Source organism: Lemur catta, chromosome 17 (genome assembly GCF_020740605.2).
Source record: "Lemur catta isolate mLemCat1 chromosome 17, mLemCat1.pri, whole genome shotgun sequence".
Classification (NCBI taxonomy): domain Eukaryota; kingdom Metazoa; phylum Chordata; class Mammalia; order Primates; family Lemuridae; genus Lemur; species Lemur catta.
The window spans coordinates 6104187-6127633 of NC_059144.1; the positions used below are offsets into that span (position 1 = coordinate 6104187).

At 44.1% G+C, this 23447-nt stretch overlaps 1 protein-coding gene across 5 annotated transcripts in view; it reads right to left on the minus strand.

Moving 5' to 3' along the window:
* The window catches only part of POLN (DNA polymerase nu), a 181332-nt gene that overhangs the window by 41040 nt on the left and 116845 nt on the right, over positions 1-23447 (minus strand). For all 5 annotated transcript variants that reach the window (XR_006729414.1, XR_006729413.1, XM_045528184.1 and 2 more), the window contains exons 17-19: positions 19311-19368; positions 17811-17888; positions 16619-16733 (exon numbers count right to left, since the gene is read on the minus strand). Coding sequence is in view for 3 of the 5 variants with exons in the window: in XM_045528184.1 (XP_045384140.1) it covers positions 16619-16733; positions 17811-17888; positions 19311-19368 (251 nt within the window). In the remaining 2 variants the exon portion in view is untranslated. The remainder of the gene's footprint in view (positions 1-16618; positions 16734-17810; positions 17889-19310; positions 19369-23447) is intronic.

Below are 23447 nucleotides of genomic sequence, written 5' to 3' on the forward strand. Positions count from 1 at the left end.
AAAGGAGCACTTTATGTCAAAAAAATATATAATAATGTACAACTTTAGTTTGATTCAATTCACTACTGGTTTGAAATGTTTTGTGAGTACAATTAGAAATTTCCCTTCTATGGGGTCTGGAGTCAGAGAACTCCATAATCGCAGGATTTCTTGGAGCTTTACAGCTCAGCTGCCAGTTTTTCAGACCATACACAGGAGCTCTCTCTCTGTGTTACAGACCAGCTGCTAGCTTTTTGGGTTGCTGGAAAATTCACTTTGTCCTCCAGTTCCACACCAACTTTCTGCACCTTGATTTCTCCCCTACCAGAAGGTCTAGAGGAGTTTCTCAGTTCTTCTGCCCTACCCTAGCCCTTGGCAGCTCAGGGTCTGGAATACTGGGTTAATTTCTCTCAGCTCTCTTTCCATGCACCAGCTTTGATGTCTACCCCTAGACACTCTGTAAAGATTTGTAGGAAAGAATTGATGAATGACATGATCTGGAGCTGAGGCTTTTTAGAATTCTAACCTGTCATGCCAGCCCATATGTTAATTAAAAAGTTTAGCTAGTTTTCTTCCCCCATCTATAGAAGACTCTTCCTCCTCCTGCTTTCCCCCAGAGATAAGAAAATCCATGGTTTCTTCTTTTCTATGAAGGGCTCATCACTTTTTTGAGTTATATCCTCAGCTCTCTGGTAAGTTCAGAAAAACTGATTTTATAGTTTATTCATCTTAGTTTGATTGCTAGAGCAATAGTCACATCTTAACTAGAAATTCTTCAATTTTCTCATGAATTACAAATTTAAAAAAAATGAAAATAGCCATGTTTCAGAACATCTACTCCAGTATAGGAGGGGGTGTGTATAAGGAGAAAGGTGCAGGGGAAGTCATGTTGCCTTGCAAGGGGATATGGCTTGTAAACATGGCTCCTTCATCATCTGTCATTGTGACTCAGGACCCCAAACCACAAGGTCACACAGAGACTTTTCAGCACTGTAAGGCTGGTGGTGGGCACCCCTTCCCTCCCTAATGGAAAAAAGAAAAAGCCCACGAGACCTGCTGAGAACAATGCCTGCTAGGCCCAGCTGAGTTAAAAGAATAACCACACCTGATGGTTACCATGACAAGGGTCTCGGCTCCTGGAGTCCATCACGGTTCCTGGAGTCCACCCATACCACCAGCCCCTCCTATTTCTCCACACCTGCCCTAAAACTGCAATGGAAAATTCTTTGCTCTCCCCGCCATAAATCTTCCTGACAGAGAAACCCCTACCCCCAGCCCTAAAAACATAAATAAACCCACTCAAACTTCTGGGGGGTGCGACTTCTCAGGTCTCTCTCTCTCTCTCCCCCAGGACCTGAGAACCTTGCCCGGGTCCTCTCTTGGGACCTGTTACCCCCACCCAGGAGCGCTCCAATAAAGCCTCTTTACTTATCCCTTTCAACTCTGCTTGTCTTTCTTTCTCTGACGCCACCCAATCCAAAAAACCTTACATTTGGTGCCGAGACCCAGGAGGGGCGTTTGGCTACGCCACCCCCTTCCTCAAACTCTCGCATTCTGGACCGGGACCTCCGCTGACTGTCTTCCAGTCCCTGATTGACGACCTTGGCCTGGGTGAGTCACCCTGTGTTGTCCCAGCCCGGATTCCCCACCGGGAGCCTCTGTTCTCCGGGAAGCTGTTCCCTGTCTGTTAAACCGCGGGCCCACATCGGAGGCTCTCCCGTTCCAGGGGCTGAGGCTATTCGGGGACGCCTGAATTCCTCTCACCCCTTTCCGTGCTGGCACTCTAGTCTCGGGCGGAGACGTCCCCCCAGACTTTTGCTGCCTCCATAGCCAGGAAGCTGTTCCTGGCTGTTTCCTCATCCGGGTTGAGGCGACATGGGTGACCAAAATTCCCCGCGAGACGCCCCTGGGGTGTCTGCTGGCCAATCTGAAGGCCCTGGATTTAAACATCTGGCCCAAGCACCTCATTCTTTACTGCAATACTGCCTGGCCAATGTATAAATTGGACAATGGCTCCCAATGGCCTGAAAATGGGACTTTTAGTTTCAATATTCTGCAAGACCTTGATAACTTTTGTCACAGGGACAGCAAATGGTTGGAGAGCTCATATGTCCAAGCCTTTTTCTGTTTGCGCTCCCATCCTTCTCTCTGTCTGACCTGCCATCCCGCACAAGTCCTCCTTGCACAGGGTCCCCCACCACCCTCCACCTCTTCTCCCTCTAACTCTCCACCAGGCATCTCCTCAGATGCCCCTTCTGCTTTCTCCGATCCACCTGACTCTCTCAGCTCTCCCCCCAACTCGGCCTCCACCATCCAAGGCCCCCCCTCAACCTTCTGCGCCACCCAGCCGCTCACCACTGACGTCTCCTGTCAGCCAGCACACTCGCTCTCATGCAAACCCCACCACCTTCCTCAATTGTCTCACTGACACTCTCATTCAGTACACCCACCTAGACCCCACATCCCCGATGGACAATACTGTACTTACAATACATTTCATTACCCAATCCTCCCCTGACATCAGAAAGAAACTCAAAAAGGCAGAGGAGGGCTCTCAGGCCCCTATCCAAGACCTGGTGAACATGGCATTTAAAGTCTTTAATTCCCGAGACGAGCAGGCAGAGGCCCAAAAGGAGGCCCGTGTCCACCAAAAGGCACACCTGCAAGCCCAAGCCTTGGTTGCAGCCCTGCGCCGGCGGGGCCCACGAAGCCATCAACCTCATCTAAGATGACCAGCTGACCTCCACCAGGCACCTGCTTCAAGTGCGGTAAGGAAGGCCACTGGGCCAAGCGGTGCCTGCAGCCATGTCCACCCACCAAGCCTTGCCCAGCATGTGGTCAAGAGGGGCACTGGAAAAGTGACTGCCCCTTGGGACAGAAATCCAGAGAGCCAGTCCTTCCATCCCTAGACCTGTGGATGGCAGTTTTGGGTCTGGCTGCTGAAGACTGAAGAGGCCCCAACTCAGTGACCGTGATCACCCTCACCGAGCCCAAGGTAACAATCAAGGTAGCGGGTAAGACAGTCCTTTCTGCTTGACACGGGGGCTACCTACTCTGTCCTGCCTTCCTTTTCAGGCCCTACTTATCCTTCCCAGGTGTCGGTCATGGGTATTGACGGCAATCCCTCTCAACCCCCACCACCAGTCCCCTAACCTGTCTAATAGATGACCGTCCCATCACCCATTCCTTCCTTATCATGCCCTCCTGTCTTACTCCACTATTGGGAAGAGACTTATTAACCAAATTGGGCACCACCCTCCACTTTACCTCCAGAACTTCAGCCCTACTTCTCTTATCTCTCTCTCCAGATTCCTCAGCTCTGCCCACAGCTTCTCCCACCTCACCAAGTCCTACATACCCCTTCCCTCCTGAACTCATAGACCCTCGGGTTTGGGACACCTCCACCCCCCACACACCACACCCCTGTCCTCATTCGACTTAAAGACCCCTCATCCTTTCCTTCCCGGCCACAGTTCCCTATTTCACCAACCCACCGCAGAGGTCTAAAACCCATCATAGAACATCTTCTGTGCAAAAAACTCTTAATTCCGACCAGCTCTCCCTATAACACACCCATTCTCCCAGTAACAAAGCCAAATGGCTCCTACCGGCTAGTCCAGGACCTCAGACTCATTAACGAGGCAGTTGTCCCCCTACACCCTGTAATGCCTAATCCCTATACTTTACTCTCTCATATTGCCCCCTCCACTACCCACTTTTCTGTCCTGGACCTCAAGGACGCTTTCTTTACCATTCCTTTAGACCCAGCCAGCTACAATCTCTTTGCCTTTACGTGGGAAGATCCTGACACAAACACATATGGACAACTCACTGGACTGTCCTGCCCCAGGGGCTCAGGGACAGCCCCCACCTCTTTGGTCAGGCTCTCGCCCAAGATTTCTTCAATGCCCCTTACAGCCGAGTACTGTCTTCCAATATGTGGACGACTTATTACTCTGCAGCCCCTCACACCCTGATACTTACACACAGACTGCCTCCCTTCTCAACTTTCTTGCCTCTAAGGGTTACCGGGTGTCGCCAGCTAAAGCTCAGTTATCTGAACACACTGTTACCTTCCTTGGACTGTCTCTCATTCCCCCCTCCTGTCATCTGACTGTTGATCGCCAATGGGCCCTCCGCGATCTCCTGCCTCCCACTGCTGTTGAACAAATTCTATCCTTCCTCGAGTTCGTTAGTTTCTTCCAACACTGGATCCCCAACTTTTCTCTCCTTGCCAAACCTCTCTATGAGGCAGCGCGTGATGCCTACGCTGGCCCTCTGTTAAACCCTCAGGCTGTCTGCCATGCATTCCTAAAACTTCACTACTCTCTCTTACAAATACCCTCCCTCAGGTAGATACCGTCCCCACTAACCACCTGGTTTTACCCTTAATAGGACCCATTGTCACCATTTGCCTAATCTTTCTCTTTGCCCCCTGTCTTTTACAGTTTCTCCAATGCCGCCTAAAGGAATTATCCAGAGTAGCAGTAAACCAGATGCTTCTTCACCCCTACTCTCTCCTTCCAGTCACCCCTCCACCAGCAGACTCTGGCCCATAGCCCCCACTACACCCCTCAAAAGCAGGAAGTAGCCAGAAAGACCACGGCACCCTATTATCACTAAAAGGCCGGGATATAAGGCTGGTGACGGGCACCCCTCCCCTCCCTAATGGAAAAAAGAAAAAGCCCACGAGACCTGCCGAGAACAATGCCTGCTAGGCCCAGCTGAGTTAAAAGAATAACCACACCTGATGGTTACCATGACAAGGGTCTCAGCTCCTGGAGTCCATCACGTATCTGGAGTCCACCCATACTACCAGCCCCTTCTATATCTCCACACCTGCCCTAAAACTGCAACAGAAAGTTCCTTGCTCTCCCCACCATAAATCTTTCCACCAAAGAAACCCTGACCCCCAGCCCTAAAAAAACATATATAAACCCACTCAAACTTCTGGGCAGTGTGACTTCTCAGGTCTCTCTCTCTCTCTCTGTCTCCCTCTCTGTCTCTCTCTCCCCACTACTCTCTCTCTCTCTCCCCACCCCTGGGACCTGGGAACCTCACCCGGGTCCCTCTCTCTTGGGACCTGTTACCCCCCACCCAGAAGCGCTCCAATAAAGCCTCTTTACTTATCCCTTTTAACTCTGCTTGTCTTTCTCTGGCACCGCCCAATCCAAAAAAACTTACAAGCACCTGTTAGTGGTGATCCAACAGAACTCCCCTCCAAAGCTGTTCTAATTTTTAATTTTTTTTAATTTTAATTTTAATTTTTTTTTAAGGCTGGTCAAGTGAAGCAGTGGGAGTGGAGAAGGACCAAAGGAATCTGTAACTGGTTGTGATCAATTAGTTGTAAATACCACTGCACTTGGAGCAACCCAAAGCTGTTCTCGGCCTTCCAGGCAGAGGACATCTCAGGTGGCCACTGAAAGTCAGCCTAGAGTACCAGAGCACACATACGATTCTCTGCAACACTAATCTGCTGACTCAGAGGTTACTAAATCCTAGTAAAACTACTTAATGACACAGATAGAAAGTGGGACTTGATTTCATCTTTGATGGAGACATACCCAGTACTGATAAGACTGTTGGGAAATAGGCTAAGAGATGTGAAAAGTTTCAGGAGTTTTGCAGGGCTTTGCCTTGAAGGAATCTGTGGACATGTTAGTTCACAGAATAGAAGCTGCTTCCAACAAGGGAGGCATTGTCAGAGGACATTTGTAAAGCAATATTTCTTCTTTGCTGCCGGCCATCGCCTTGAGCTTTTTTGCAAGGCAGAAGCTCGGTTTGGGTCCTTGGTGGAGAAGCTGATTAAAATGGCTGCCCAACAGATAACATGCAGCTGGAACTATCCTAGACTTGAAGGCTATTGCTGCTTCACTCCTGATTACATGTGTCTGTGTTTAGAAGAAGTGGATTAGAGTAGTACACAGACTCAGTGTTCTCATTTTATACATTTTATCTTTAATTTATATGCTCAGCTAGGTTTGTTTCTAACTTAGGGCTTAACACGCTTATCTTAGAAAAATTTTGTAACTGTCTATTCTTATAGACAGAATTAGGTAAGGTTCCCCTGGAAACCTCAAAAAATGAGCTATACACATAATTCTTTAATAAAAGACAACTATTTGCTGTAACAATAAATACAGATGTGGGATGTCAGTCGGGGCCTCACAATTCATGGGAATGCTGGAGGTCCCCGAACGCCCCCATCATTTAAACTGCACTTAGTCTCCATCTCAATCATTTCTCCATCTACATTATTTCTTTATTTCCTATTATTTCCATAACCCTTGTGACGATCCTGCTTTGGGGCCTGTTTTGCTGGGAGAGTAGCTAACTCCCAGCACAAGACAAATGGTTGTACTTTTATGTACAGTAAGGACAGGCTAAGTTTATGCTCAAAGGCTTATACAAACAAGGGCTTATTTCTTATTCATGCAACATGTCACAGGTCAACTGAGGCTCTGCCCCATGTCATCTGCTTTCTGTGATTTAGGAGTGTAGCCCATCCTACATCTGGAACACTGATGGTTGTCATGGCAGAAGAAGTAGCGAAAATGGGCAAGTATGTGTTGGCTCTTAAATTTTCTACCCAGCAGTAACCAACATCATTTCCATTCACATGCATTGGCGGAAGCAAGTCACAGGGGCAAGCCTGAGTCGGTGGGACAAGGAAGTAAACTCTTCCTTTAGGGAAGGATAACAAATATTTTTGAATAATAATACAGTCTATTTGTAACCTTTCTGATTACAAATATTTGCTTTCCTCCACCTTGTATATGCAGAATACATTTATCCCCTTATCACAGGTGACAATCCAAAGTTCCATATAATCAGGGCATCAGGCTCAAAGTCCAGGATTTTGTGATAAGTTTTCTTTTTACTTTCTTCTTTTTTTTTAGAGACAGGATTGATTTCACTCTGTCACCCAGGCTGGAGTACAGTGGCACAATCATAGCTCACTGCAGCCTTGAACTCCTGGGCTCAAGCAATCCTCCCACCTCAGCCTCCCAAGTAACTGGGACTACAGGAATGTGCCATCACACCTGGCTAATTTTTAACTTTTTGTAGAAACAGGGTCTCACTATGTTTCCCAGGCTGGTCTCAAAGTCTTGGCCTCAAGCAATCCTACCACCTCTATGATCATCTTTATATCAGGTCTTACTGTGGCTTCTAAGAAGACAAGTCTTAGTTTACTAACTGCCACTCCACAAATGTGCTATGCAATGGTAGGACAGGGACAGGACAGCCACAATAAACACTCCATCTGGAAAGGGGAAGAATGGGAGACACATGGCAGTCACTGGCCCACAGCAACTCTGAATTCTCTCTGGGTAGGTGGTGAGGGGGCCTTTTCTAGGGCTGGGAAAAGGGTCCTTGATTAGCCGTGGAATCTGTTCCCCTGGGAGTATCTTTCTAGTCCATTATTCTCCATAGTCTTTTGCTCCACTTTCTGAGACTTCTTTTTCCATTATTCTTCTTGGCTACTTGCAAAAAGGCATTGAAGAATGTGGTTTCCTTGGTACATAAGTGTGTTTCCCAGACTGCTTCTTGCCTACATTTGAGTTTGAGCCCAAATGTTGCTTTCAGTCTCAAATAATCACAGTCTCTTTTAACCCAGCCTGGTGGTTCTTTGAGAAGTACAACTCTCAAAAGTGTAATTGGCTTCTTACTTGAGCCAGCTCCCTGCACCAACAGACACACCCACAGTTCATTTAGAGATGTATCCTCTCTCTAGACATCATTGCAGGCAACTTGAGTTCATCAGGAGTTTCTGGAAAAGCCACAACCTTTTACTCTCTTTTTTATCTTCCTTTTTCCAGAGCTATGTTGCCCAACTGTAAAGATTTTTGGGTGCCATCTTAACTTCTGATGTGTTAATAGTAGGTATTAAGGCCACACCTTGATTTATGTGTTTTATTTATTTATTTACTTATTTATTTTTCTTGAGACAGAGTCTCGCTCTGTTGCCCGGGCTAGAGTGCCATGGTGTCAGCCTAGCTCACAGCAACCTCAAACTCCTGGGCTCAAGCAATCTTTCTGCCTCAGCCTCCCGTGTAGCTGGGACTACAGGCATGTGCCACCATGCCCAGCTAATGTTTTTTTTCTATATGCATTTTTAGCTGTCCAGATCATTTCTTTCTATTTTTTAGTAGAGACAGGGGTCTCACTCTTGCTCAGGCTGGTCTCAAACTCCTGACCTCAAGCGATCCTCCAGCCTTGGCCTCCCAGAGTGCTAGGATTACAGGCGTGAGCCACCGCGCCCAGATGATTTATGTGTTTTATTTTATTTTATTTATTTTTATTTTTATTTTTTTGAGACAGAGTCTCGCTCTGTTGCCTGGGTTGCAGTGAGTGCTGTGGCGTCAGCCTAGCTCACAGCAACCTCAAACTCCTGGGCTCAAGCAATCCTACTGCCTCAGCCTCCCGAGTAGCTGGGACTAGAGGCATGCGCCACCATGCCTGGCTAATTTTTTCTATATATATTTTTAGTTGGCCAGATCATTTCTTTCTATTTTTAGTAGAAACAGGGTCTCACTCTTGCTCAGGCTGGTCTCGAACTCCTGACCTCGAGCGATCCACCCGCCTCGGCCTCCCAGAGTGCTAGGATTACAGGTGTGAGCCACCGCGCCCGGCCTATGTGTTTTAATTGGTCTTTGTTGCTCACATACCTTTTCAGATTTTCTTTTACTGATTGGAGAATCACTGATATATTCAAATGTGCAAGACTCCAGCTTTCAGGAATCTCATTATTCCCTTTCATTCCTACTTGTACACAGGCCAATTCTTTTCTGAGTTTGTCTCTTTCTCACAGTGCCTTGTTACATGTAGACAACAGCAATCAAAGCACACTCTGGCATCCTGTTGGCCTACCTCTGCTCATCAGGGATAGTATTTGCCTTACAAGTTATCACAGGTGACAGTTTTATCAGACATCATACCATTTACCAAATGCCATCTTCCAGGCTCCAATAAACATTTCTTCACTGCCTGCCCTGGCCCCAAAGCCCAAGCCACATGTTTTAGGATTTGTTACAGCAGCCTTTTACAGCACCAGTCTCTGCAGATACCATGATAGGCCAGGTTATGCTACCATAATAAGTCATTCCAAAATCCTACTACCTTACAGGAAGAATAGTTTATTTCTCATCCTCACTACATTCCGTCACAGGTTGGTCCACCATTCATAATGCAGGATGATGGAGCAGCCTCTATCAAAAAATTTGCCAGCCATTGTAATGGAAGGATAAGAGCGCAAGAGGACTCACATGCAATTTCTTAAAGTCTCAGGAGGGACACGTCATTTACTTGCAGTTCATGAGCAAACCACATAGCCACACCTGGTGCCTGCTGGGTAGGGAATCACCATCTTCCCTGGATGTGTGCCAGATATAATACAGTCTATCACACTTGCCTGTACTTTTTTATATATTCCTTGGGATTTTCTACATAGACAATCATGTCATCTGCAAATAGAGGCAGTTTTTTTTTTTTTTAACCAGGGAATATCTCAGAGAAGCACCCAAGAAAGTTTTAAGCAGAAGAACTAACATATTCCACAGTGAAAAATTCTTTTTTTTTTTTGAGACAGAGTCTCACTTTGTTGCCCGGGCTAGAGTGAGTGCCGTGGCATCAGCCTAGCTCACAGCAACCTCAAACTCCTGGGCTCAAATGATCCTACTGCCTCAGCCTCCCAAGTAGCTGGGACTACAGGCACGTGCCACCATGCCCGGCTCATTTTTTTCTATATATATTTTTAGTTGGCCAGATCATTTCTTTCTATTTTTAGTAGAGACGGGGTCTCGCTCAGGCTGGTCTCGAACTCCCGACCTTGAGCGATCCACCGGCCTCGGCCTCCCAGAGGGCTAGGATTACAGGCGTGAGCCACCATGCCCGGCCACACAGTGAAAAATTCTTTTAAATTTTACTCTGAAAATGCTGAGTTGAATGCACAGCTCATAAGAAATGTTTTTTATTTGTATTTTATAAAACTTTTAGGAAACCATCTAATGAGGTGAAGATATGATTACTGTGGAGAAAGAGGCCAGTCTCGGACCTCACAGTGTGGAACAGCCATGTCTTCCATGTGCATGTGGAGTTACTAGAGCTGAGTGAGCAGCTCTGAGGTCTGGTCTTGCCTGATATGCACTCCCTGGACAGGTCCCAGCTCTGTGGTTCACAGGTGTTCATCTTTCAAACTGTGGCTTAATAGACGATTTCTTTGATTTCTTCTTAACTCCATTTATACAATTTTAAAGGTTTTAAAGGAAATTGATATTCTTTGAAAATGTTACTATTAATAAACATTTCAGAATATAACATCGAATTGCGTTTTTGCTTTTTGTGTTTCAAACAATAAAGCACTGACACAAAACAAACATTTTTAAGAGTGTATTTGATCTTGTTGTTTGTTTGTTTTTTTTTTTTTTTGGTGATGTGCTATTCTAGTCCTCTGTTTGGAATCTAAAAATCATTTCCACAGCAACTAATTACAGTGTAAGTCACAAACATTGGATTATTACTGCTGGTGGGGAATTAGAAACAAACATCATGAAAATATTAAAAGCTCTGTAGTTTTGAAGTTCTCCCAAGAACTAATGCAAGCTAATAAAATCCAGAAAAGACATAGACAGTATCCGGTATAGATGTGAACTTCTCAAGTTGGCTTTATAGTGATTGGCTTGCCATGAATCTGAAGAGAATTATTCTTCACCTTAAACATCACATCTTTGTCAAAAATCAGTTGAGCATATTTGTGAGGGTCTATTTCTGGCTTTTCTGTTCTAGTATCTAGTATCTACTGATCTAGTATCTGTCTCTCTGCCAACATCACACCCTCTTGATTACTATATATTAAGTCTTCATATCAGGTGGAGTGATTCTTGCTTTATTCTTCTTTGTCAAGATTGTTTTAGCTATTCTAGGGCCTGTGGCTCTTCATATGCATTTTAGAATAAGCTTGTCTATGCCTACAAAAAGCTTGCTTGGGTCTTAATAGGGATTACATCAGAAACCTATGGATCAATTTAGGAGAGTTGACGTTTTTTGGATGTTGAGTCTTCCATACCATGAACATGTCTCTTAGTTTATTGGACCTTTGATTCCCTTAATCAGCATTTCATACTTTTAGGTATACAGATTTTGTACATATTTTGAAAACTGAATATTTAAGTATTTCATTATCTTTGAATATTAATGATATTATGTTTTTAATTTCAATTTCTGCATATTGTCAGTTTATAGAAATGAAATTGATTTTTGTGTATTGATTTTGGGTCTTGAGACTTTGCTGAGTATACTCATTAGTGCTAAGAGTTAAAAAAATTTTTTCTTTGTATATTCTTTGAAATTTTCTACATAGAAAATCTTGTCATCTGCAAATACAGTTTTATTTCTTCCTTTTTAATCTACATATCATTCATTTCTTTTTCTTATCTTATGCAGTGGCTAGAACTCCAGTATGCAATATTAATAAGTTGTTCCTGATCTTAGGGGGAAAAAATTTAGCCTTTCACCATTAAAATACGCTATTGGCTTTAGTTTAGTTTTTTTTTTTAAAAAAACAGATGTTCAAATTGAGGTCATTCCCCATTATTTCTAACTTGCTGAGAATTTTTTATCATGAATTGGTGTTAGATTTTGTCAAATGCTTTGTCTGCACCAATTAATATACTAGTTTTATTCTTCAGCTTGATGACATGGTAGATTACATTGATAGATTTTTGAATGTCAAACCAGTCTTGCATTCCTAGAAAAATCCCACTTGGACATAGCATATAATTATTTTTATACATTGTTGGATTTGGTTTGCTAATATTTTGTTGAGGATTTCTGCATCTAAATTCATAGGTGATATTGGTCTCCAGGTTTTTTGCTTGTTAGTTTTATTTTTTTTTTATTCTCTGTCTGATTTTGGTATCAGGGTTAATACTAACTTCATAGAATGAATTGGAATGTAATCTATTTTTGGAAGAGGTTGTATAAAATTGGCATTAATTATTCTTTAGATGTTTGGTAAAATCCTCCAGTGAAGCCATCTGGGACTGAGAATTTCTTTTTCAGGAACTTTTAAGTTACAAACTCAAATTCTTTAATAGTTATAGAAATATTCATGTATCTATTTCATCTTAATTAGGTTTTGATAGTTTGTAGTTTTCAAGAAATAGGTCCATTTCTTCTAAATTGTTGAATTTTTAAAATAAAAAGTTGTTCACAGTATTCCCTTATTATCCTTTTGATGTCTGTAGGATCTTTAGTGATATTCCCTACCGAATTCCTAATATTGATGATTTATGCCATTTCTATTTTCATTTTTTGTATTTATCCATTTTATTTATTTTTCAAAGAATCAGCTTCTTTCATTAATCTTTTCTATTTTTTTCCTATTTTCACTTTCACTTATTTCTGCTCTTATCGTTATTATTTCATTCTTTCTGCTTAGTTTGGGTTTATCTTGCTTATACTTTTCAAGTTTCTTAGGATAGAAACTTAGATTACTGATTTGAGATCTTTTTTTGATTTCTAATGTAAGCATTTAGTACTATACATTTATTTACCTCTCAGTACTGTTTTAGCTGTATCCTTTGCTGAATACTTTGACAAAAATGTTTTGCTGTAACTTTGCTGTAACTTTGCTAACATACTTGGTTAACAACAGCCAGAGTAGTTTTGGACCCACTGAACAAAAATAATGCTTGTGATCTATGCACAAACATGAACCTTGAATCACAGAGAGATTCTCTCATACACTGTAAAAGAGAAAATCCAGGATATTTATTCCATCTAAGCACTAAGATGGAAAGCTCAAGAGTTAACCAAAAAAGCAAAATACTCTTCCTGCCTAAACAAAAACCATTTTCTATGACTTTCCATACCTCTGCAAAGAGGGAAGGGGTGTTATTAAATCTATTACATACTTTAACAATTCTATATTACTTATATCCTAACTGGAGGGAAAGTGAAAGTGAGAAAGGACACCCCTGGGAGGAAGTACATAGAGAAAAGTGGGCAAGCAAAACACCCTGGGGTGCACTTGTGTTCAAGGTGTAGAGGAGGGGAAGAGACAAAGACAAAGAATAAATGTTAAGCACATGAAAAGGTGCTCAACGTCATACTCATTAGGGAAATGCAAGTCAAAACTACAATGAGATACCACTTCATACTCACTACGATGGCTAGAATCAACAAGAAAGATAATAAAAAGTATTGGTGAGAATGTGGAGAAACTAAAACCCCATACGCTGCTTGTGGGAGTATAAAATAGTGCAGCTACTTTGGAAAACTGTTTAGCAGTTCCTCAAAAAGTTAAACATAGTTGTCACTAAATTGTACATTTTAAATGGTTGAGATGGTAAATTTTATGTTATAGATTTTTTTACCACAGTAGAAAAAGCTAAGCATAGCATTACTTTATGACCCAGCAATTCTACTCCTAAGAATATATAATCAAGAGAAATTAAAACATATGTCCACACAAAAACTTGTACACAAATGTTCATGTTCATAATAGCCAAAAAGTAGAAACAACCTTAATGTCCATCAAAGGACATCTGATGAATGTATAACTACATGGAATATTATTTGCTTACTTTTATGGAAATATATAGAATATAATATTCCATATAATAAAATATTTTTCAGTCATAAAAAGGAATAAAGTACTGTCACCTCCTATGACATGGATAAACCTTGAAGATGTTTGCTTAGCAAAAGAAGCCAGACATAAAAGGTCCCATGTTGCATGATTCCATTAATGTGAAATGTCCAGAATAGGCAAACTAGAGACAGAAAGTAGATTAGTGGTTTCTAAGGGCTGGGAGGAGGGGAGAGTGGGGAGTAATGGTTAATGGATGTGGGGTTTCTTTTTGGAGTGATGGAAATATTTTAGAATTAGATAGTGGTGATGGTTACACAACCTTGTGAATGTCTAAAAAGCACAAAATTTTAACTTTAAAAGGGTGAATTTTATGGTTTGTGAATTGTATCTTGGTTTAAAAAAAACGGTGAAACCTAGAAGGGCATCTCCCCAGAAACACTGGGCACAGAGACAAAAAGAAAACCCTGGGTGGTTTCTGAGGTGGGGGTCTGTGGTGGTGCTGCACATCAGCAAAGACCCTGGAGAGCCTCTGAGTCTCCCCTTCTGGGGGCAGGGTTCTCACCTGCGGGTGCTGTCCTTGGACCTCAAGGCCAACCAACATTGAAGAAAGGCAATCATTGTCTTAGATGTAAGGAGTTCTGGGCTTCAAATGGAAATAAAAGCCTAAGTACATAAAATGAAAGTTTGTTTCAAAAAGCAAAAATGATATGGCAGTGAGAAAGCAGAGGGGATAAGTGTAGAAGGTGGTATTGCACCTAAACATCAAATGAGGTCTTCAACCAGGCTGAAGATAGGATTTCCTTCTAGGGTTACCTTTAGGGCAACCCTAAGTAGTTGTTTTTTCCCCCCCAGTAGAGGGGAAGGAGGAAGTCAACAAAGATATATTAACAATGCTAGAGGAAAAATGAAAAATAAAAGGGATATGGATGAAGGCTACCATAGAAGGCTGTGTTGGTTGTGTACAGCACAACTCCAGGAGCAGCCATTCACACTGACGTCCAAACGTGTGGCATCACCTAAAGGTGTGCAGTGCACAATCCTGATCTTGGTGATAGAGGAGGAGAACTTCTTCCTTGAGGCAGGAGCGTTTGAAGAGCGGGAGGAGGGCACAGAGAGACACTGAGGCAGAGTGTGAGGGAACTCAGGAGCTCAGATCTGAGGCCCTCTACTTGTCATTTAAGTAGAGGGAAGGAACTCTTTTAGACTGAGAGAAGGGTAGACATTTGCAGGAGATCAAAAAGTCTGGAGCAGCAGACAAGACAGGAGGCCGAGGACATTAAAGGTCCCTCTCAACCAGATGACTCGAATTTCTAGTGGACTCAGTAGCCACCACTTTGACTTTCTCCAGCACCTTGTGGGTAGGAGATAAGTGAACAGACAGTGGGAACCGGGGAGAAGTCAAAGGAACCCAAAGTCTTAATGGGGTCACCGGTGGGGCTGAGCTGGGAGATGAAAGGGTCCGTGGGTGTCTTCACCTACCCGGGGATCCATCCCAGGGCGTTATCGAGTGCTCGGGAGTGCGGGGGCTGACACGGTCAGGACGTGCTCGCAGTTCACAGTGCGGCGCAGGCTAAGTGACAGAAAGGTGCTGGGAGGAGGGCGGCGGCCACGCCAGGACCAGGCCAGTGAGGACCATGGGGGGATCTGGGGTAGTCAGAGGTGGGGCGCTGGATCCGAGAGAGGACCCTGGCCAAGGTGAAGGTCACGCGTGTGAAAGGACATCGTTGCAGAGGGTCAGGTACAGGGACGGAGGAGGGCAGACAACAGCCCTGCAGAGGAAGGCCCTGGCGGCAGGGCGGTGCGGACCGCCCAGCTCCCGCTGGACTGTGAGCTGCCCTCAGCGCGGCGGTGTGCTGCGCTCCTCGCCTCCGCCAGGCACAGCACCGCTTCTCGTGTTGGCAAACATTTCGTTATTCTTTGTTTTTCTCACTTTCCCTGCCGTCGCCATCACAAACACAATTTTCACAGCTACTTTTTAAAGTCTGGCTCTCTGTATAGCGACTTTCTCCTCTGCTCCCTTTACATAAAATATTTCTTCCTGAATTTTATTATTCAAATAAGTTTGGTGACGGTGGTCTTTTCGGAAAGGAGATGTTTTCTGATCCAAAGGAAAGTCTGAGTTCTGTGCTGTTAACCCACTTATCAACACTCCCCCTGAGTCCCCACCCCTGTGAGGCCGGGCGGGGGGCTTTGCAGACGCGGCGCGCGTGTGCGAGCGAAGCGCAGCGGCTTGAGAGCACAGGGCCCACCCAGGTGTGGGTGAGGCTCAGACAGCCTTCCCGCCCACTTCCTGAGGGTGAACGGACGGAGGGGAGAGTCCCAAGGTGAGGGCAGGCGGGGCAGGGACCTTGGGACAGTCCACCCTGCCCTTTCTCCTCCCCCTCTAGCAGATTCCTGCTCTGCCAGGGCAGCGATGTACCCAGCCCAGGTGAAAACCCTGATTGCAACCATCCATTCCTCTTTGTTCCAGAGTGTAACCTACCGCCTGGGGAAGGAGGGGTGTGGCCGCTCTCCGCAGCGAGAGCACCTGGATCTTCCAGCACAGCCCCGCGCCCTCCTCTCCAACGCCAGGAGGAAGGAGAGCCAATGTCCTAACAGTAAAGACGCAGAAAGAAAGAAGGGCCTCTGACAACACTGCCGGGAAGCCCAACACCACCAGAGGCCACCGGCCTGTCTGCCCGAGTGTGAGCCGCGGACAGGGACTGCCCCGCAGCCCAGAGCGCCGGGCAGCCACCTGCCCAGCGGAGCGCCCCGCTGTGCTCTCCGCCTCCAGGCGCCCACCTGGAGGAGGCTCGTTTTAACACCATTTCTATTACTAATACATTCTCCAGCGATTGACTTCTTTTTTAGCGGGGAAGAACCATCACTCCTCCATTATTAGGCGACTCTGGCATCTTGGTTGTCTACTCTTCTTTTCAACATGATTAACTACTACAGAAAAACATGTAATTTCTGCCTTTTGAAAATAGCCTTGGAATGACCTCAGGCTTTTAAAATCATGTCGGCATTCCTGCAGGTCTGATAACCTGGGCGCATGTATCTTACCACTGTGAAGTCAGAGTAGAAAACACGTCATCTCTTTCAGATTCCTGGAATAACTTCAAAAGTTCTGGATCCCCAGATAAATGTGCAAGAATGCGTAATTCAATCTGCGAAAAGTCTGTTAGAGAGAGTTCTGCATTAATTCAGAATTTGCCAAGGGTGGCCCTCATTGTTGCTCCTCCTACCTGACCTCAGACTTTCCTCCCCCTTGCAGGGGGAGGAAATATTTCTTCAGGAAGAAATATTTTATGTAAAGGGAGCAGAGGAGAAAGTCGCTATACAGAGAGCCAGACTTTAAAAAGTAGCTTGCAGGTCAAGGTCAACATCCCCACCTCCTACTGGCCAGGGTCCTCTGGCCTCAGTTTCACCGGCCATTCCCTGGGTCTGCACATCTTCTCTACCTCCTGCAGGCCAGCAAGGCCTCCAGGGTGGGCTGTATTCATTCATTTGTTCATTGGTTCATTGGTTCACTGTGTACATCAAAATTTTAGAAAGGGCATACTATGTGCCAGGCTCTGTGCTTGGGATATGTTAGTGAACAAAACAGATAAAATTGCCTTCCCAATGGAGCTTACATTCTAGGAGGAGAAGACAACTTGAATAAATTATTTGGTATGTTAGAAGGGGAGAAATGAAATGGAAAAGTTCAGTGAAGGTGAGGAGGTTCAGGAATGTGTGTGTGTGTGTGTGTGTGTGTAGGAAAGTTGCTGTTATAAATAGGGTAATCAGGCATGCTATTACATGCCTTGCCAAGACAGTAACATTTAGCAAAGGCACAGAGGCAGTGAAGAAGGTGCCAGGATGGCATCTGGGGAAGAGTTATAGCCTGGGCAGGGGCCTGAGGTGGACAGGCTGTCATGGGGAGGAGGACCAGAACAGACAGTGAGGCCACAGAGAGTGCACTAGGCAGAGAGCAGTGGGAGCAAAGACAGGGAGGAGAGGGGCAGATTGAGCAGGACCATGCAGGGCTATGTGGGATTTTGATGTGGTGAGGTGAAGGGGCCCTGGAAGTAAAAGACCTGTTATTATTTACTGTGCATAAGAAATCTTTGTTTCATATAAATCTTTGCCTTAGGAATTATTTGAAAGAATGAGTTCTATAGGTACCTTTGAATTACTTAATTTCTAAATATTTGAAAATGCATAAAAAGAGCTACCTTGACCATTTCGTCCCTCCAGCACTGCATGCACATACCTGCTGCTAGGAAGGTGTGGCCTTTGGACGAAACAAACATGGCCCTTGGGGAGATCGTGAGAATCTCATCTTCTTTACCTGAATTGTTATTTCAAAAGCACTTGGTGAATTTGGTCATTTGGTCATGAGCTGACTCATAGCTATTCCTCAATACAAAATTATTTTAATATCATTCTGGGGTCAAGTCTAGATTTTTAGTTTTTCTGAATATTTTTATTAATGTAATTTTAAAATAACATATTAGTACTAAAAGTTAACTAGATTTTCTAGTATTAAAATTTTCTGTTCTGTCTAGAATTTTTAATGAAGAAAGACAAATCAAATATTGACAATTGAATGCATTCCAGTAAAAACCGTCTGTAGCCTTTGAGCCTTATTAGAAGATCTACAGGGGAAGCACACTGTGAATCCCCACAGCTGTCTTCAAGAGCATGGGGACCAAGCTGCCCACGATAACACTCCATGGGCCCTGTTTAACATGACTGTGCATTTTAAAAAGGACTTCTCAGCATGCTCCACTGTTTTCCCAGGACCTCCTGGTGCAGCAGTGCCCAGAGTAAGGGGCAGGAGTGTCCCCACCAAGGGTGCAGGTGTGGGTTGGGAATGGGCCACAGAATGCTCATTTGCTCAGATCTGAACTTTGTCTTTTTTAGAAAAGTGACCATCAGCTGAGCCTTGGAGGAGCTCTTGAGCCCATGAGTTCCAGGCTGCAGTGAGCTATGAGTGCACCACTGTTGCACTCCAGCCTGGGTGACAGAGCGAGACCCTGTCTCTTAAAAAAAAAAAAAAAAAAAAAAAAAAGAGGCCGGGCGAGGTGGCTCATGCCTGTAATCCTAGCCCTCTGGGAGGCCGAGCCGGGTGGATCGCTTGAGGTCAGGAGTTCGAGACCAGCCTGAGTGAGACCCCGTCTCTACTAAAAATAGAAATAAATTATCTGGACAACTAAAAATATATATAGAAAAAATTAGCCGGGCATGGTGGCACATGCCTGTAGTCCCAGCTACTCAGGAGGCTGAGGCAGTAGGATCGCTTAAGCCCAGGAGTTTGAGGTTGCTGTGAGCTAGGCAGACGCCACGGTACTCATTCTAGCCCAGGCAACAAAGTGAGACTCTGTCTCAAAAAAAAAAAAAAAAAAAAAGGTAAAGAGTGTTAGTGTGCTTCTATAAACATTTCCAGTAATTTTCAGACTTTAATAAAAGCCAGTGCTATTGTATGTTTGTTTGTTCTTTATTGGGAAGTTGGCGGGGGAGAGATGGCAGGAGGGAAGCTACTTCCCTCATATAATTATCATCTATTTTCACTTGTAAACTGCTAAAAGGGAGGCACCATATCACTTTAGCTGTTTTTTATTTTCAATATATATTTAAATCCTGGTCATGCAAATACAGAGAACTTCAGGAAAGTAAAGCAGTTAGGTATATAGAAAAATGATGACAAACACTTCTAGGTTTTCAAAAAATGTTATCCAAGATTTTAGCAAGATAGAAAAAAATGAGTTACCTTTAAAATTTCGAGGTTTCTTAATTTGAATTGGGTGCTTGGAAATACCTTGGATATTCTGTTAATAATAAGAGAATAGCTTTAATTGGAATATCTACTCTTAAATTAATCTGTACCATTTAAGAGTATTTAAAATATATCACATTTTATTAAAAATTAACAAAATAATTAATGCCAATGTATCACACATAAGCATATCAATATTTAATACAACTGTCTAATATTGAAACATAATTTTAGTGGATACATCACTAAGTATGGTCACCAGATTTGAGAACAATTCTTTTTGACTCTAGCCTGTGTGACAGTTATCTTAATTATATACAATAATTATTTTTTTTTTTTCAGACAGAGTTTTGCTCTGTTGCCTGGGCTAGAGTGCAGTGGCATCATTATAACTCACTGCAACCTCAAACTCCTGGGCTTAAGTGATCCTCCTGCCTCAGCCTCCTAAGTAGCTGGGACTACAGACATGTACCAACATGCCTGGTTAATTTTTCAATTTTTTGTAGAGATGGGGATCTCACTATGTTGCCTAGACTGGTCTCAAACTCCTGGACTCAAGCGATCCTCCACCTTGGCTTCCCAAAGTACTGGGATTACAGGTGTGAGTCACTGCCCCAGTTGAGTTGGGATTGCATTTCTGAGAGATTCTCCTGGCTGGAGAGATGGAGGACTAGGAGTGGAGTTGGGAAGGCCTGCACCAAGGTGAGTGGGTCACTAGGGTGGGGATGAGCCACTGCAGGAGGCCCAAGGGCCTAGTGACCAGGGGGGTCCATAGAGTTCTGGCCTTTGTGACCAGATGAATCAAGGAACCCACATGGGGAGCTCAAAGATGCACATTTGGCTTTAAAATGGTGAAACTGTTAGGTAGATGGTGAGTGATTCTGGGTCTCCTAGGGATGAAAGTGGGTGCTGTTGCCCCCATCTTGTTCCTGCCCCACCCTAATCTCCCTAGCAACTGCCATACCTGGGGAGGAGGGAATACCCTATGAGTCTGCCAATCATAACTTAGCATGCCAGCTACAAAAGAATGCAGAGGACTCTCTATCCCACGGGCCAAGCAGCATAGGTATCACAGAGTCTGGAAATTGACCTAGAACAACCTGCGTGCATAGTTAAGACTCAGATCATGTGAATTGCAACTGTCCCATTAAAGTGGCTCCATGGTGACCTCTGAACCACGAGGGAGTCTGCGCACTATAAAATAGGATGCACACCGTAACCAGGCCCTTTTTGTACCCTTCCTTCTGCTCTCCTTTTGTTGCGATAATGGGCCTGGTCATCATCTGTAGTGTATGTATCATGCCCTGTAAACCTATATTATGCTCTTGCCCTATAATCCTATCTTTTTCTCCTCAATAAACCTCGTTTTCATGCTTGTCTTACTGTGGCATGTCTGGTCATTCTTCGGCCATAAGTGCGTCAAGAACTGACATTTTCAGACTAAAACCTGACAAAATCATGGTGTCTTTTTTGTGTATTTGGTTTGAGGTTCTTGAAGGAAAGTTGAATGAAGAAAGAGATTTGAGGCTTGTGAGCATTTACATGGGTGTGACAGCTGCCAGTAAAGGAGGCACTTGTGCAGAGTGCTCCGAGGAGAAAGGAGGAACATCCCCGACTTCAATGTCCTGGGCAGAGGGAGAAGAGTCCACTCCTCTGGGAAGGGGCCAAACCCCCATGGTCACGAGAGAGGGGAGACCACTCTGAGCTGGGAGGAGTGCCGAGCCAAGCTGGATCACCACAGGGGTAGAGTAGAGGTGGTATGGAGCAGAAGAAACCACCAGGCCACCAGTGGGAAGCCTGAGTCTCTGGTGAGCAGGGAAGGCTGGAGCCTGCAGTTGCTGCCCGGGGGCACTGTGACTTACAGAGAAAAGGAGCCATTTTCTCAGGACCTCTTGAGATATGTTCCCAGGGCCATGGTCACTCATGTTCAGCTCAGAATAAACTTCTTTAAATTATTTTACTGAGTTTGGTTTTTTCCATTAACAAGACGAGTATCGGTGAGCATGGCCCAGGGATTCACAAATCCAAGAAAGCTGTAGTAAGTGGTCTTGAGGCAGTTGGGTTACAGTTTGGTTTCATACATTTTAGGGAGACAGGAATTGCAGATAAAATCATAAATCAATACATGGAAGGAATACAGTGGTTTGGACTGAAAAAGTGTGACATCTCAAGACAGGGGCCCACAGGTTACAGGTGGGTTCAGAAATTCTTTAATTTGTAATTGGTTAAAGAAATAAACCTTTGTCTAAATGCTTGGAATCAGTAGAATGGATGTTTTAAGTTAAGATAAGGAAGTCCGTTAATCAGAGAGCAAGCCACAACATACTGACTCAAAGTGATCTGTAAGCAACTGAAGGCCTACAGGTGTGAATTAACCTTTGCTTGGCATGGCCTTAGGTCCTGTTTATATTTTGTTATCTTATTGCCACAAAAGTGTGTTTTGTCAGTCTTCTGATCTCTATTTTAATATGCTGGACTAAACTCTAAAAGGGAGGGGGTAGAACAAGCCATGCAGATTTAGCACCACTATTGAAACCATTTGAAATCATTATATGATTTATGAACATCTTGCTAATACAGTTTTTGACAGATGTTTATAGTACATAGGAGGGACATTCATTAGCAAAGCAGAAAAACAGCATACAACAGTGTAAATACTTTGATTAGAATTATTTCAAAATAGCTATTTAATGAAAATAGAGCTTAAATGTTATATTAGGAAAGCAAGGCCTCTTCAAGTGTGGTGCAGTCTGTACCCTGAAGAAAAATTTTATAAGAATCTTCATCAAATAATAACTTATGAATGGCTTGTGCTTTGGAAGACAGAATATAACACTTCCTATTAGAATTTTTAAAAAGAGTAATAAATAGCCCTTTTACCTTTTTTTGGCACATTCAAAGGGATATTAAATTAAACTTACTCATGGAGTAGGCTTAAAATTTGTAACTTTTATTTCTGCTGATGGCAGGAAAAAAATAATCTTGCTACTTGTGGAGGGATACTGTCTGTTTGGGGCCATGCAACACTCTCTTTTCCTTTTTCTTTAGAAAATAGCACTCAGATCTTCGTTAAGTTTCCGCCCCCCACCTTTAAGCCAGCCAGCAGATCTCATCTCCACGCCACAGAGACGCAGGGAGATGCCTGCTAAGGGCATCTGTGAGAGGTGCTTCCTCATACTTTCATGGAAGCTGCGTGGAAGGACACTTTTCATTCCCACTGGAGATAAACTAAGCAAGCATCTCTGAGGTCTGCTGGGACTATGTACTATCTGTCTCTGAGACCAAGCAGGGACCCCTCTGGGGGGCCTGCCAGGCCCCCTAAGCATGGAAATACAGGAAAATCCTGAGTTTTTTTTTTTAGGGCAAGTTCTAGGTACCTGGCTCACCTTGAAAAGAGAACAGGCAACCTGATGAGAACAATGGCCCTCCAAGCAATCCAGAGTCAGGAGGTGTTTTGGTTCCCTATGGAAACTAAAAGGTGGCATCTTAACATGTTCTTGAGTTGTTTTTCAGGAACCCCCACCAGATGGAAAATGCAGATAAGGGGAACAAACCAACTGAACTCACTCTGACTGCCATTCTTTGTTCTAAATTTCCCCCAAAGGGCTTGTCACACCCATCTTAATATTCTTTTCTGCTAATCCAAGAATCTCTGAATCTACCTGTGCCCCCCACCCACCCCACTTCAGGATATCTCACCTTTTGGGGCCAGGCCTACCTGAAATGTACCTCTGCCTTTAAAAACCCTGGCTTGTAAGCCACTGGGGAGTTAGAGTTTTAAGTGTTAGCTGCTCATTCTCCTTGCATGGCACCCTGCAAATAAAGCCTCCTGCTATTACTGCAACTCTTAGCTCCAGTGTCTGGCTTTACTGCACTGGGTGAGCAGACCCCTGTTTGGCTTAATAATATCTCAGGACAATGAAGGGAGATCTACATGAAAGAGAGGCTGAGAAAAGGGGAGAAAGAAACGGGGTCTGCCCATATAACTTCAGCTGCCAGATCAAACCTTTCCTGAAGTCAGCCCTTCCTTAGACTTTGTAAAGGAAAATAAAAATCTCAGGACCACCGCCTCAACTCCTTATGCAAAGACAAAGATCAAGCCTGGAGGCTGAGTCCTGCAATACCTTCTTC